This window comes from Alligator sinensis, unplaced genomic scaffold (genome assembly GCF_000455745.1).
Source record: "Alligator sinensis unplaced genomic scaffold, ASM45574v1 scaffold705_1, whole genome shotgun sequence".
NCBI classification, from domain to species: domain Eukaryota; kingdom Metazoa; phylum Chordata; order Crocodylia; family Alligatoridae; genus Alligator; species Alligator sinensis.
In genome coordinates, this window is record NW_005842663.1 from 626,736 (window position 1) to 643,406 (window position 16,671).

Genomic DNA, 16,671 nt, shown 5'->3' on the forward strand with positions numbered 1-16,671 from the left:
GGTCCCTGGAGCCAGCAGAGGTGGAGGAAGGGGAGGGCAGGGGTCACATGCAGCAGAGCTCACCTGGGTGGTATGGTGCAGGTGCAGTCTACTTGCCTGCCCCCCCCCTTCCCCCCTGCAACTGCCCATGCAGCACTCCATATGGGGTCGAACTCCACCTAGGGTAGCCTGTGCCCTGCTCCCACCTGTGCTAACCAGACAGTAGCACCCTGGCTCAGGCAGCATGCACAGCTTCCCGGCAGAGCTGCTGCTATAGCCGCACAAGTACTGCTTGGCTCCCCCTGCCTCCAGAGGTTCCTTCTCCTGCCCCTGCTGTGCCACTCTGGACAGGGAGGAAGCTGCAGGTGAGTGACTTCTGCCCCAACACACAGGACTCCAACTCCCAGCTGCTTTCCACCCACTCAGCCCACCCAGCGCAATAAGCAGCCACATGTGGGTGGCCAAGTGGGTGGAAGGTGGCCAGGAGCTGGAGCCTCATGTGCTGGGGCCTGAGATGCCTGGCTGCAGCTTCCCCCCTGCCTGGCCAGAGCAGTGTAGCAGCACAGGAGAAGGAGCTGCTGGAGGCTGGGGGAGTTGAAGAGTACCAGGGTAGCTGCAGACACACTGAGAGCAGTGTCGCTGGGAAGCTGTGCACGCTGGCTAGGGCTGTGGTGGGAGTGGGTGGGAGGAGGGGGCATCCACAAGCCAGATCCAATCAATTAGGCTAGGGACAGAAATTACACATAAACCAATTTAACTGATCAGAAACTGTTTTAAACTTGTAACAGAACAGATGTTCAGTGCACATTAACCAGTTTGAAAATGGCTGAAACTGGTTTGCGATAAACCTGGTTGAACATAGCATCAGACTTAACTGATTTGGCTCAAACTGGTTTATGCAATGTCTGTCCCAGGCCCCTTGCTGGTTTAAGATAAACCAGACACCCTCAGCATCCCGGCATGTTCTCTGGGCTAGGAAGGCCTCTCTGCTCCACAGCAGGGCTGGCCCCTCCCCTCTGCTCCCTGGCTGCAGCTCTGGCAGGGACTGCAGACTGCTCACCCCTCTCCCCCTCACCAGTCCCTGCTAAGCAGGAATTCCCCCCTCCCCTCTGCCTTGTGGAGAGGTGTCTGTGTATTAGCTAGCAAACCATATGCTGGCTAGTGGCTGCAGTCTGTGCTGAATCAACAGGTAGAATCAACAGGTAGCCGGTAATGTCCCTCTGTTGTTTTCTTAATGGGGGGATAAACAGTGAGTAAGGGGTGATAAACACTATCAATTCCCTGCTGGGCTAACAGAGCATCTTGCAGGGGCCAGGCCATATCCCCCCGCCTCAACTCCATGCTGTGAAAGGGAAGGGAGGGCTGCTCTAGCACCGCCCAGTTTCTAGCCAGAGCCACTTCAGGCATGTGCCTGCATTTCTGGGATGTCTGTACGGTTACAAAGTGATTTAGCCTAACCAGGTTAGACTAACCTGCAAAGATTGAATCAATTCAGGCTCAGGCATTTTGAATGCTGTCTCCAGCCTTAGTGGGTGTCTGCCCATGAGCTGCATCCAATCAGTTGGTGAGCTGGATGCAGCCTGCAGGCTGTATTTTGCCTTCCCCTGAGTTACCATGTAACAGCAGCTCTTCTTCCCCTCTGGAAGCCACTACAGCTGTATCTTTGTTCATGCCCTTTCTTTCGTGTGCTGCAGAAGACAGAGAAATCTGAAGCAAATGAGAGACAAGAATCAGAGGCTGTGTTGTTACAAAAGCCTTGCTGCTGGTTGTTGGAGCAATATGCTTGGCAGAGTCCAGACTGCATTTCAGAACAACCTGAAATTCTGCAAACTTTGAAAGTACTTTTCCAACATCTAGTTCGAACTGTGTCATGATTCCTTGTTACCATGTTATTATTATCATGCTTTTCTTCTTACTTTTTCTTAAAGACTGCAACTAAAATATGAATCATTTCAATAAATTCCATTATTACTTTTGCTATTGGATAGAGCATTCCAAGTATTTTTAATTTAATGAAATCATAAAGGAATAAGTTTGGGCTATGGGAAGTGCATCCTATTGCAACAATACAAAAGGCTATTTGCCCATTATAATGTCCCATGCTTCTTTCATATTACTGGACTTGGCTGTCTGTCACCAGAGCAAATTCTTTTTCACTTTTAATTTTCTCTAGTACTTCATATATTTCACTACTGACAACTTGCAAAAAGATGTCTAAGGTAGTTATTACAAAGGTGATGATTCCTTCCCTTTGTTTATCTGTCCACCCATCTGCAACTACTGCCAGGGAAAGTGCTCTGTTGTTGATTTTTTTCTTTTGGTTTGCTTTACAATTGCATATTCTGATTGTAGAAGGGGCTTGCTTAAAACATGTCTAAATGGTGAGGATTGGAGGCAGGATCCATTCCAGTCCCTCAAGATTTTTTCTACACACACAGACCCACTTGCTCTTTGCCCCAGTAACTCTATACAAGAATGCAGGCAAGCATGAAGGTAGGTAGAAGACTTCCCTTGTAGGACAGATGGTATCAACCTATCAGTCAACTGAGGAGAGACAGTAAGTCTGACATGAGCAAACTGTTTCCTGAGGCTGCTTAAATCTAGCAGTTACTTCTCCCTTCCTTTTTATATCATCTCCATTTCACACTGCTCTGCCAGGACTGAAGTTGACAGCAACAAGCAGCCAAGAACCCATAAGAAAGGGTGCTCTGTTTTGCAATATTGCCAGTGAAGGGCAATGAAAATGGTTAGGGGCTGGAGCACATGCCTTATGAGGAGAGGCTGAGGGCACTGGGCTTATTTAGCCTGGAGAAATGAAGGCTGAGAGGGGATTTAATAGCAGCCTTCAATTACCTGAAGGGTGGTTACAAGGGGAATGGAGCTGGACTGTTCTCACTGGTGGCAAATAACAGAACAAGGAGCAATGGTCTTGAGTTGCTGCAAGAAAAGTTTAGGTTAGATATTGGAACAATGTTCTCACTAGGAGGGTTGTAACGCATTGGAACAGGTTACCCAGAGAGATGATGAAATCTCCATCCTTGGAGGTGTTTAAGACCTGGGTAAACAAAGCTTTGGCTAGGATGATCTAGTTGGGGATGGTCCTGCTTGGAGCAACGGGTTGGACTAGATGACTTCCTGAAGTCCCTTCCAACCCTAATTTTCTATGATTCCATGATTCTGTTAGTTATTAAAAGTGTTTTAAAGTACTCAAATGAACCAATAATAAGAGCATTTTAAACATTACTCATAGACTTTTCATTCTTCCCTTTTTCATAGAAGACCTCAGGAAAAACAATTCTGAAAGTTTTATATTTTCCTGGAAAATGAAAGAAATTGCCAAATGTGGATCTGGGGAGTCATAGCCTACTGTACTGGAGCATTTCAAATCCAAATACATGACTCCTCCCACATGATGGCCCAAGCCCTCTTAAGAGTTTCACAGAGCTGGGTTCTGGAATGCTACACGCAGAGCTGCTCATAATGTAGACTACAGCCTTGCATTTGAAATAGGCATAGGAAACATATGAAGCACATGCCATCACTCAAACACACCTAAAACTAGAGCAGAAAAACCTCTGCAGAACAGACCAATGGTGACTCTCATGACTTAATCTAGGGGTGCTCAACCCCTAGTCCACTGGCCAGATCCAACCTCCAGTGCCTTGTCATCTGGTCCACAGGGCTCCCCCTAGCCCACAGGCCTTGGCCCTGTTCACTAGGTCCAGTGCACAGTCCAATCACAGCATGTGGGAGTGGCACCTAGAGCCCAATCCCAGCTCATGGGACTGGGTGGAGCCAGTGCAGGGCTCTGGACCCCAATCACCACATGTAGGATAGGGCAGAGGTAGTGCAGGACCCCAGGGCCAAACCCTGCCACTTGGGGTCTGATCTGGTCTGTAGGTCAGCCCCACACCTCTCATTTGGCCCGTGGAGCCAAAAAGTTGAGCACTACTGACATAATCACATGGGGATGGCTGTGACCTCCTCTCCCCTGGCTTTTTTCCACAGCAGTTTCTATGATTTGAGGTTTGACAACTGGAGTGGGATGGGGTGGAAGAGGAGGTTGTAAACAGACATGAAACATTTTTTATGAAGTAAGCATTGTGCAGAAAACTCAGTATTTTTTAGTGACCGGGTTACCGAGGGTAGAAACAGACATCGCTTGACATCATATTTGTGCTGCCATAGAAATTTTTATGGTGGTACAAGTGGTGAGCAAATAGACATTCCTACCCCTTATCATGCCTCATGAGAGACCAATCAGTGGTGGAACAAAAGGTAGAAATTAGGTCTGTGGCTTGTACTTTCCAGCCACCCCAGGCAAGTGCTCTGGGCTCTTGAGGGTCCCACACCTGTGCACTCTGGGAATTCCCATGCAGTGTCAAGCCCTGCAAGCCCCCAGGGCACCTACCCAGCTTGCACCATTTAAAGAGAAGCACCCCAGTTATCTCCTCCTGATTAATTCTTGTTTTGCCTCAGTTGTTCCTTTGAACTTCCACAGCCAACTCTTCAAAAACTTTGTTTTTCCCAGTTGTTAATCATTTTCCTGATATGTTCCAACTCAATAGAGATTGATAATCTCCTGTTACTAAGTAAGGTAATTCAGTCAAAATTGGGACTTTTTGATAACCAACAGTGAACAGTGTGATTAACAGAATCTTCCTGTTAGTTATTGCTTGAGTTTTTTAAATCAATTTCAAAAATGCTTTGAAGATGCTAAGCTAAAGAGTATAAAAAGGAATGAGATACCTAACAAGGCACACATTTCAAGAGTGCAAAATAATTCGGACAAGAACTGCTACTGTGCCCAGCTGATCTTCTGGTGAACGGATCCATGCCTCGAGAAGCTGAAAAGACTGAGACCACCTCTTTGCCTGTATTGGTGAGATACTATCACTTTTACAAGAAAATATACTGAGCTTTGCTTTAGGATCATTTAATAGTAAATAGTGTAGTAAATAAAGCCTGTTTGTCATTTATCGACTGAGTTGTCATGTCAATCATTTATACACTAGTCCTGAATCCCATTTAATAACATGCAAGGGCAAGTTTTTCAGTGTCCAGGAAGGCAACATCACACTGAATATGTAAAGCTGAGGACAGGATGCAAAGAAACCAAATAAGATACTTGATTACAATTCAGGAGACAGACGAAGCCCTGCTCTGAGTCAGCAAGAGAGAGAACTGCATGCTGCAGAACTGAAGATGTAAGTCACAAGACAGAAGAGGTAAGAAAGCCATCATAAGCTCCTTAGGTGTTGTCTGCAGGAAGCCCTCTGGAAACAGGGAGTGCTGGAAGAATTGTGCTTTGAGCACCTGCCATTTTGTTTTCTTCTTACATCATGCAGTTCTTATTCATCCAACATGTGAACATATGAAACTGGAAAGACACCTTTCCTGTGAGGCTGCCCTTCAATCCATCCATTCTGTGAAGAAAAAGAGAGGAAAGAGAAGGCTACTGAACTCTAGTGCTTAGGTTAGGTTTCCACACAAAAGGGGAAGGAAGGGGAAAAGTCACTGCAAGTTGTTCCCAAACCAGTTCCACCAGCCAATTTCCATACTAGGCAAGTCTAATACAAAGATACAAAAATACAAAGTCATACAGCAGGGACTGACATGGACTGTGGGGGATAATGAACTGTCTACAGTTCTGATGAGACCATTTCTGGCCACTATAATTATTCATGTTTTATTGAGGCTGCAGAAAAACTGAAAAGCTTCAGAGAAAAGGTACAAGACTGATCTAAGATCTGGAACACCTGTGTACCAGTGAGATGCTAAAGAAGTGTAATCTACTTCGCTTACTACAAAAAGTTATAGGTTCAAGTGCTTTGCTAAAATTTAAACTCACTGCTCTGTGTTCTGCCCTCCATAGAAAAAAAACCTGCTTTTCTTCCTATTCTTTATGGTAGCCTTTCAAATATTTGAAAACTGTTCTCTTGTCTCTCCTTCCCTTCCCTTCCCCTCCCTCCTCCTAATAGTGTTTTATGCCAAACTTAATGTACTTAAGTCTCTCAACCTTTTTTAGTATGGCTTGCATTTGAAACTTTTGTCATCTTTGTCACTCACCTCTAGATCCTCTCCAGTTTCTCAACTTCCTTCTTAAATTGCAGAGGCCAGAACTGCTCACAGTACTATGGCAGAGGCCTAAACAGTGCTGGGTAGTCATATAGCGCCTCCTGTTTTACATACTGTTAAAGCAGCCCTACATTGTATTTGCTTTTTTGGTGGCCATGCCGCATGGCTGGCTCATGCTGAGTCTGCCATCCACCAAAACTCCCAAGTCCTTCTCAGAAATGCTACTGCTTAGACAGTCATCTCCCATTCTGTATTTGTGCATTTGCTTTTTCTTCTCTCAGTGTAGCACCTTACACTTGTCCTTGTTGAATTTCATTCCTGTCTTCCCAAGTCTTTCCCAGCTCTCCATTTTTGTCATCTGCCAACCTGATATGAAAGCTCTCTATTTCTATATCCAAATTATGAATAAAGATATTAAACGATACTGGTTCCACAACACACTCCTGTGGAAACATTATAACCATTTATAGTTAGCTTCTGGTTATACAGCCAGTTATCTATCCACTTCTATCTAACCTACATTTCTCTATTTTATTTTTGAGACTGTCATGAAGGACTGTATCAAAAGCTTTATTGAAGTCCAAGTATATTTCGTCCATTGCATTTCCCTTGTTCACCAAACTAGTTATCCTGTCAAAAGAGAAAATCAAACTGGCTTAACATTATTTGTTCTTTACAAAGCTGGGTTAGCTGTTAGAGATTACCCCATCCTCCTCCTAATGTTTATAAATTCACTTTGGTTATCATTCATTTTGGTAACTTCCCAGGTATTAGAGTCAGGCTAACTTAGTCTGTAAATCCCTGCATCCTCCTTTTCCTCCCTTTTTAAAAATGGTTGCTATGTTAGCCTGTGTTCAGCCTCTGGATTCTTGCCTGTCATCCATTACTGCAAATACTGTTACTTGGGGCTCTGAGATTTCTTCGGTGCGTTCCTTCAGCAGCCTAGGATGAATTTTCATCAGGCCCTGCTAACCAATTCATTCAGGTTTATCAAGAGTTTTCAGACATTCTCTTTACTTATCTTGTCCTGCAGCCCTTCTCCTTCTTTGTATTATTTTTTTTTTTTAACTATTTGGTCACTTGTGAAGTCTGAGGCAAAGTAGTCATTCAGCAGCTCTGCTTTCTTTGTGTCTTCTGTTAATTCAGGGGTTTTCAACCTTTTTTAACAAGTGTACCCTTTCTCTCTCCAGCTCAGGGACCCCTTTATATTTTTTTCTTGTTTTTAAGGGGTGGGGGTGAGGGCAAATTGAGGCCATTGCAGTGAGGGAGGGAGTGGGGATGGGGTTGCACAGCCCAAGCAAAGCGTGGGACAGAGCTGCAAACGGCTCATCTGGGAGGCGCAGGGAGGGGGTGGCAGCTCCCCAGGAGGGCACGGGGATGTGTGCCCCTAGATCTGCACGCGGGGCAAAGGGAGGCTGGCCCAGCAGTGGGGGAGTGGGGCTGGGGTGGGGGCAGGGGCTGCCCAGCCAGGGTGGGGCACAGGACTAAGCCGTGCAAGGGGCAGCTCCCGCAGTTATGTGCACCCCCAGAAGGGCATGGGGGCATGTGCTCCCAGCCCTACGTGGGGAAGGGTGGGATGCAACTCAGGGCTGGGGCCAACACCAGGTTGCTTGTGGTGGGGGCTGGGCCACACTGTGCTCGATGTGGGTGGTGGCGGCGGCAGCATTGGGAGAGGGCTATGGTGGGGTACAGTGAATTCTGAAGTGGCTGCAGCCCCCCCCCCATAGCCCTCTCCCAGCATTGCCACCCCCCACCCTGAGCACAGCCCAGCCCAGCCCCCATCAGAAAGGGCCAAGAGCAGCCCAATCCCCAGCCTGCACCAGCATCCCAGTGAACAGGGACCGCCAACAGGGGAGCAGTTTGCAGGCAGTTGCTGGAAGCAAGAGGAGGGAGGAAGAAGAAGGAAAGAAGCCAGGCCAGACACCAGATCCTGCCCAGGAAAGGTAAGTGATCCAGCTGCCTGTACCTTTGGTTTAGCTGACTGGTTGGTTGGTTGGTTGGTTGGTTGGGCGGGGTGGGGGTGCTCTGAGAAGCTTGGAATGAGCGCTCACTGCTGGGTAAGTGTTGATTGTTGATTGCTGTGGGATTGCTGATTGCTGTGCAATTGCTGCCTGGGCCTGAGTCAGCCCAGGCCCAAAAGGACTCCCCAGGTGACCAGGGAGCCAGCGAACATGGATTATCAACAGGAGAGCAGTCCTCAGGCCAGTTTGCGGGTAGGAGTACGCACCATGTAGGAGTACACGGGAACTTCTGACAAAGACTTCAGGTAAGTGAATGAGGAAGGGTCTACTATGGGGGTGGTGACACGGAGCGCAGCCAGGAATCCTGCCCTGCTGCTGCCTCTGGCCCCGAGCTCCACCCAGACAGGCCCCTTGGATGGGTCAGCAGTGCCCTGGCCCTGTCTGCAGGGGCTGCCTGGCGGGACCTCTGAAGCCTGGGGGTAGTGTGGGGGCTGGGGGTTCCTTTGCCTGTCCCACTTGTTCCTGGATTGAGGCCCTGGAGGGGCAGGTGAGGGAACTCCAGGCAGAGGTGAGCGGGCTGCGGGGGATCAGGGCTACAGAGGATGAGACTGATGGATACTTTCATTCTCTATGGGACCAGACACCTAGCACAGAGACAACATGGGAGAGTCCCAGAACAGCTGAATGGAGGATGGTTGCCTCCAGAGCTAGACAGCATGAGGCTATGACTGTTTCCCCAACGCAACTGGGGAACAGATACGAAGCCCTGGCAGCACTGGAGGATGATGCAGCAGAGGAAGCTGCAGGGGAAGACACGTCCACAAAAAACACCAGGCAGGCTGAGCCAGGTAGGCAGGCAGGTTGAGCGACAACCAAGCAGCCGGAAGAAGAGACGCCAAGTCCTCGTCTATGTGGGCACGAATGATGTGGCCAGGAACACTACAGACCACATCATGAGTGACTACAGGGCTCTGGGGGCCAGGCTTAGTAAATCAGGGGCACAGGTGGTCTTCTCGTCCATCCTTCTGGTCAGTGGTTGCCATCAACATCAAGACGCCTGCATCAGGGAAGACAACCTGCGGCTCCAGTTGGTGTTGTTGCCATCATGCGGGTTTTGGCTTCTACAACCATGATCCACATTTCCATGAGAGAGACATCCTGGGACAAGATGATCTTCATCTCTCTTCTAAAGGTAAGAGTCTGTTCTCTTACAGGTTGGCTGATCTCCAAAGGGATTTAAACTAGGTTCATCAGGGGATGGGAAAGCAGCAGATAAGGAGAACCTAGGATCAGCGAGCCATGACTAATGCTCTGGATCAGTCCAGGTAAGCACTAAGGTAAGCACTAAGGGGCTCAATAGACATCAGGACAAGGGGGTACCAAGGGCACCCATCAGGAGGGCTTAAATGTCTTTACACTAATGCTAGGAGCATGGGGAACAAGCAGACGGAACTTGCACTCCTGTTTGCAAACAACAACTTTGACCTGGTTAGACTAACTGAAACCTGGTGGGACCCTACTCACGATTGGGCAGTAGGCACTGAGGGTTACAGGTTGTACAGATGGGATAGAGTGGGAAAAAGTAGGGGGGGGTGTCGCTCTCTATGTTAAGGAACAATATACATCCTCTATAATCAAGGTGGGACCAGAGGAGGGCCAAACCGAGGTACTGTGGGTCAGGATAGAAGGGGTCCGTGGGGTGGAAAGGGACTTGGCAGTGGGAGTCTACTATAAACCACCACACCAGGAGGATGAGCTAGACCTGGAATTCTCCAGACAGCTCTCAGAGGCCGTACGAGATATGGTTGTCATGGGTGACCTAAACTACCCTGACATCTGCTGGGAGAAGCAGTCAGCCAAAACTAACCGCTCACGTAAGTTCTTAACTTGTATACAAGACCTCCACCTAATTCAGGAGGTATATGATCCCACTAGGGGAAATGCCTTGCTGGACTTGGTGTTAGCTACAGGGGATGACCTGGTGGGGGATCTGCAGATACAAGGTAACCTAGGGGATAGTGACCATCAATTGATTGAATTCACTATCCAGAGAAGAGTGGGTAAACTAACCAGCAGGGCTGAAGTGCTAGACTTCAGAAAGGCTAACTTCAGTGTGCTCAGTAGATTAGTTGGTGAGACGTTAAAGCTCAAGAGCATTGGTGAAATGGGGGTCCAGGAAGGGTGGTTGTTCCTCAAGGGAGCAATCCTACGGGCGCAAAAGGAGATAATCCCCTTGCACATAAAATGGGGCAAAGGGGCCAAGAAGCCCTCTTGGCTGAACAGGGAAGTCCAGGAAAGCCTAAGGGCAAAGAAAGAGGTATACAGGCTGTGGAAACAGGGGGTAGCTACCAAGGAGGAGTATACCTCCCCGGCTCACACTTGCAGGGAATCAGTTAGGAAGGCCAAAGCAGGATCAGAACTTAGGCTGGCGACAAAAATTAACAAAAAGTCCTTCTTCAGGTATATAACGAGCAAAAGGAAGGCATGGGATAGCACAGGACCCCTACAGGACAAACTAGGGCAATCAGTGACAGAGAGTGGGGACAAAGCTGAGCTCTTCAACGAGTTCTTTGCATCTGTATTCCTAGACACAGACCAATACAAATCTCCCAATTGGATCGTAAATAGACACAGGAGGGGCACCAGCCCACCAACTGTCAGCGCAGACTTAGTGCAGGGGCACTTGGAGGGGCTGGATGTCTTCAAATCAGTGGGCCCGGATGAACGTCATCCAAGGGTGCTGAATTAATTGGACAGTGTCACAGCAGAGCTGCTGGCATGGCTGTTCAAGCACTCATGGTGCTCTGGTCAGGTCCCAGAGGGCTGGGAAGGGCCAATGTGGTCCCTATTTTCAAGAAGGGGAGGTGGGAGGAACTGGGAAACTATAGGCCAGTTAGTTACACCTCTATCCTTGGGAAAACTCTGGAAAAAATCATTAAGGGTCACATTTGTGGGAGCCCAGCAGGGGAAATAATGCTGAAAGGAAATCATCACAGATTCACTGAAGGTAGATCCTGCCTGACTAACCTTGTTTCTTTTTATGACCAGGTCACAAAATGCTTAGGCACAGGAGTTGAGGAAGATGTCATCTACCTGAGCTTTAAGAAGGTCTTGGGTACAGTATCTCATTCTGTTCTCATAAATACGTTGACAGGCTGTGATATAGATGATTACATGGTCAGGTGGGTGGCAAATTAGCTTAGGGGGGTCACACGTGGAGAGCATCTTGTCCAAATCTGCAGATGATACCAAATTATGGGGCAAAGTTAACACACCAGAGGGTAGGGAACAGATCCAGGCAGATCAGGACAGGTTGGAGAAATGGGCAGAACGAAATAGGATGCAGTTCAACAAACACAAGTGCAAAGTGCTGCATCCAGGCAAAAAGAATCACCAACACACTTACAGGCTGGGGAATGATCTTCTCAGCAGCACAGCAGTGGAAAGGGATCTTGGAGTCATAGTTGACTCCAAAATGAACACGAGTCATCAATGTGATGAAGTGATCAACAAGGCTAACTGCACTTTATCTTGCATTAGCAAATGCATGACAAACAGGTCCAGGGAGGTGATGCTTCCCCTCTATGCAGCACTGGTCAGGCCGCAGTTGGGAGTACTGTGTCCAGTTTTAGGCACCACACTTCAAGAGGGATGTGGAGAATCTTGAGAGGGTCCAGTGGAGGGCCAGTCATATGGTCAGAGGCCTGCAGGCAAGGCCCTACGAGGAGAGACTGAGGGACCTAGATCCCTTCAGCCTTCGCAAGAGAAGGCTGAGAGGTGATCTTATGGCTGCCTTTAAATTCATCAAGGGAGGGCAGAAGGGAATAGGAGATGCTCCATTTACTAGGGCACCCTCTGGAGTAACTAGGAACAATGGCCACAGATTGACGGAGAGCAGATTTAGGTTGGACATTAGAAAGAACTTCACAGTAAGGGTTGCCAGAATCTGAAATGGGCTTCCAAGGGAGGTGGTGCTCTCCCCTAACCTGGGGGTCTTCAAGAGGAGACTGGACAAGCACCTAGCTGGGGCCATCTCATAATTTGAATATGCTCTCATAATCTGGAGCACACTTCGTGAGACACTGTGAGGGTTCTACCACAGTAGAACAGCTTCTTGTTGAGCTTATACTACAGGTCAGGGGTGGGCAACTATTTGTGCTGGCAGGCCACTTAATGAGATCTGGTGACCTGTCAAGGACCACATACTTCTCTCTCTCCCTCTCTCTCTCCATTTCTTCATCCCTACTTCCTGGGGCAGAAGCCTGAACCAGCCTGCAACAATACCACACCGCCCACGCCCCCCCACACCCCCTCCCCAGCAGCAGTCCACCTGCTCACAGGTTTAGCGTACATGCCCTGCCCACCCCACCCCACCCCCAAGTCCAGACCTGGCAGCTGTTGGCCATGCCCACAGCTGCCCAAACACAGCTGGCAGCTTCTGGGTCAGGGCTCCAGGAGTGGGGGGCGGGGGGGTAGGGAGGAAGCATGCTACAGCTGTGGGCTGCAACTAGCACAATATCCTGAACTCACTCACAGGTGTATCATGCCCTGGCTATGTTTCTGGAGTTGTGGATGTGGCTGGCAGCTGCTGGGTCTGGATAGCAGGGGCCAGGGGGGAGCTATAAACAGGTTTATGCTTCCACTTCTGCACTGGTGGCAGCCCCAGCCAGGAGAAAGAGAGAGAGGGAAAGACCCCAACACACTGGAAGCAGCTTCAGTTACTTGGCACCATGCAGCTGCCCAGCACCGCACAGCTGCCAGAACCATCACCCATCCATGGGCCGGATCCATTCTCTTGGTGGGCTGGATCTGGCCCACAGGCCTTATTTTGCCCACCTGTTTAAGGTACTGCCAGTCCTTCTAGACCCTTTTATCTTTCAGTCTATCTACCTGTAGAATTTTACCTACTGTTTCTTTCAGTTGGTGGAAATATACTACCCTTCTTTTGCTAAGCTTCTGCTTTCCCTTTCTTGGAGTCATGTATTCTATCATACTGTGATTGCTTCCTCCCAAATTCTGTGTGTCCATAGATTATAGGACTAGGAGTAATGGCCTCAAGCTGCAGCAGAGGAAATTTAGCTTGAGGATTAGAAGGAACTTTCTGACTCTGAGGGTAGCCAAGAATTGGAACAGACTACCTAAAGAAAATGTGGAATCTCCATCCTTGGAAATTTTCACAAGCCAGTTGGACAGACACTTGGCTGAGATGGTTTAGTCGGGAATGTTTTTGTCTTAAGCATGGGGCTGGACTAGATGACCTTATGAGGTCCATTCCAATCCTGCTTGTCTATCATCCTAAATTTCCTGTCACCTTCATGTTCACAAACAATTCTTCCTTATTAGTCAGAACAATAATCAAACATAGATGACCCCCTGGTTGTATGGTGCATTTTTTTTAACAATGAGATTATTAATCTTTGGAAGGAATTTCCAAGGGATGAATAGGGGTGGATCCCCTGTTACTTGCAGTCTGTAAATAACAGTTTGTACAATTTCCTGTAAATAACACTCTAGCTCAGCCAAGTTCTGTCTGGGTGAAGGAGTCAATGAGAAAGGGCCCCAGGATTGTGCTATGCAGAAGGTCAAGCTAAAGGATCATGCCAATCTTTCCTAGCCTTAACTCAGTGTTTTGTAACATGTAACATTCCAAGTTTGTCATGGATAGGCCTTGGGGAAAATTTAGAAGTTTTTCAGGAAAATCCTGATCTTTGTGATCTCAGCCACCCTGCAACTGAACAATTCTACAACAAGATTCCTGTAATTATGTTGACTGCAGGGGGCTGTGGGGTTTTGAAGGTTTTAAAGACTCCTGACTTTTCCAATGTTTCCCCATGACACCAAGCTCATGTTCATTACATCAGTGTGGAACACGACTGCCTTCTTTTACTAAATCACATTTTAAAAAATAAAATTATGCTTGTATTTTTTGCCTTAGCCAAGAACCTGCCTCCCTATGGAGACAGGATAAGTAGAACCAGGCTCCACAATTCAAGCATTCACATGTAAAGTTTGCATCTGCTTAGTACAACCAAGGAACCTAAGTGCTGGAGGAGAGTGGGCTCTAATGGAAGGAGGCTTACTGAGAGCACTGGGCTGCCAGACTTGTCAGTGCAGTGGAAAAGAGGACGAAAGAAGAGGAAAAGACCGAATGAGGGGTGGACAGAGCAAGTGAAAAGCTGAGGGGGAAAACTGAAGTGGACAGGACATGACATGGGATGATATCAGCTCTGACATGAATCTGGGAATTTGGGGTAGAGATAATTTATGGAGGAGCGGTCAACATGACCATCTGACTTCACAACACTTCTCTACACAGACTGGTACTTACCCACCATTGGCTGTCCTCCTCTTCAGCCACTACAATGATCTCTCCCAGGCTGAAAGTGAGCTCATCTTCACGGTCACCCACACAGTTATACAGGGCTCGGACCCTTTGGAGAGGTGACTTATTCTGCAAACCAGGAGCAGAGAGCATCATCACGCCTTTAACCCTTTCTTTACTGTTCTACCACCAAGCTCTTTATTAGAAATAAACAGAAAAAAGCTCCCCAAGAGACAAAATCCCACATGCCACCCTAAGCATATTAGACCACCAGTGAGTACTGCAAAGGAGAGATGATAGGGGGAGGACAGGGGCTGTGAGCACTTCAGTGTTTAAAGAGGTAGGCCAAGTACTCGATCTACACAAGGATGTAGGAGACAAGGCAAGGTTTGTGGGGACTTTAGGACAGGAGGCAAGGAGAATGCTGTGGGTGCTTTGGATTGGGGACTTAAGGTGGGGACTGTGGGATGGGAGGGAGGGTGACTGCTGTAGAGACCCTAGCATGGAAGAGGCCAGCTGAGTACTATCAGGGCTCTGGGACAGGAAGAACAAGTGTAGTGCAGACTGTGGGTGGAGGCAGAGTGAGTGCCGGGGGGTTCTCGGATGGATGAGGCAGCATAAACACTATAAGAGTTATTGGGAGGTGAGGATAAACAAATCCATCAGCTGGCTAAAGTGAAACAAATGCTTCAGGAGCCACAGTGGGAAAAGTGGGAAGAGTGCCCTGGGATGTGTTTTGTAAGGGACTGCAGCAATCTGGGGAACAATAGAGTTTGGTTTTTGTCAGGGCATGGGAGCTGTGGCAGCCTGAATGCAGAAAGCCCTGCGCAGTTGGCTATGGAAACTCTTTGCTTTCCTTATCCCCAGTATCCCTCTTGGAGCAGTCTTGTGCCCTTTTTATTTCCTGCTCTGTGGGGCTGGAGCTCTTCTTGTGGACAGTATTTTCTGTGGGTACGGTGTGTTTTGTAGCAATCTCCTAAGGGTTGTGTGCCACGATGTACTGCATGAGTCATGGCATCAAGGTTTGCCTGAGCCACTCCAAGCAAGCTGAATGGAAAGGGGAGGCAGTAGCTCTGCCATCACTGCTTGCAGCAGCTCCCATGGCTGAGCCCTGACTGGCAAAGAGACAGAGTATCTTCACTGCATGTGTACTTACAGACAGTCTGCACACATGCTCATGGGAAAGGAGCAAACAAAATGCACACACACATATTTGGCTGCTGCTCTCTGAAATAAAGCTAGACTGGCTGCAGCTAGACACAGGCAACCTATTCCTGTCCACATGTGCCTAGAAGGGGATTTGGTGTAGTAGAAAAAAGAGTCTGGGGTAGCAGAAGAAAGCAGCAGTACTTTTCTTTCCACTGGATGTGCCATGCAAAAAGAGGGCTTCATTCCCTGCTCAGGATCTCCTGCTGCTCCCACATGGGGATTTCCTGCTCTCTCACTTGCCAGTCATGGCACCTAACTAGTAGGGCTGTGTGAAATTTCGATGAGTGTTTCGTTTTGAAGCTGTTTCAACATGTTTTGAGCTTGAAACAGCAAAATAGAAATGAAACAAAAGGCTTTGAAACAGCTTTGAAATCAAAGGAGGGCATTTGAAACTGGGCTTGCTTGCACTAAACAGAAACTAAGGAGAGGGAGGGGGAAGAGGGGGGAAGGACTACTCTCTGATATTGACATCTAGCTCCCGGTTTGATTCCCCCAGCTCTCTGATAATTTCCCCAGCTCTTCCTGGGCGGTGTGGCCCTCGATCTGCACGTGGGGTTTCAGCAGGCTGCTGCTGCAGGCTGGGTCAGTGGCAGCCCATGCCAAGCGCCGGGAAGATTGCAGTGCTGCCACTGGCTCCAGCCTGCAGCAGCAGCCTGCTGAAACCTGGAGCTGGGGAGTTGAACCGAGGGCTGGTGAATCGAACCGGGGCTGGAGAATTGAGCCGGGGGCTGGGGAATAGAATAGGGAAGTAGGGAATCGAGCCGGGGACTGGGGGATTGATTCCCCAGCTTCCCTGATCTTTCCCACAACTCTCTGATCACTTCCCCCAGCTCATCGGGAGCATGGGCCCCCAGATGATGCGAGATGACAGCAGGCTGCCGCTGCCAGCTGGGGATGGTGGTGGCTCTGGGCTATTTCCCCAGCTGGCAGCAGCAGTCTGCTGAAACTCCACGCGCAGATCCAGGGGCCGCGTCTCCCAGGAGGAGCTGGTGGAATCATCAGAGAGCTGTGGAGTGAACCAGGAGCTCCGGCTGACACGTAGAACCACGCAAGCTCCCAGACAGCACGTGGTGCCCTGCTGAGCCATGCTGAACCCACGCAATGGTGCAGCTGCCTCATGAG

At 48.6% G+C, this 16,671-nt stretch overlaps 1 protein-coding gene across 1 annotated transcript in view; it reads right to left on the reverse strand.

Moving 5' to 3' along the window:
* Positions 1–3,078: 3,078 nt before the first annotated feature.
* LOC102384135 (arf-GAP with SH3 domain, ANK repeat and PH domain-containing protein 1-like) overlaps positions 3,079–16,671 on the reverse strand; it is a 97,815-nt gene continuing 84,222 nt past the window's right edge. The window contains exons 28-29 of the mRNA XM_025215716.1: positions 14,347–14,469; positions 3,079–5,405 (exon numbers count right to left, since the gene is read on the reverse strand). Coding sequence (XP_025071501.1) covers positions 5,331–5,405; positions 14,347–14,469 — 198 coding nt within the window. The 3' untranslated portion in view covers positions 3,079–5,330. The remainder of the gene's footprint in view (positions 5,406–14,346; positions 14,470–16,671) is intronic.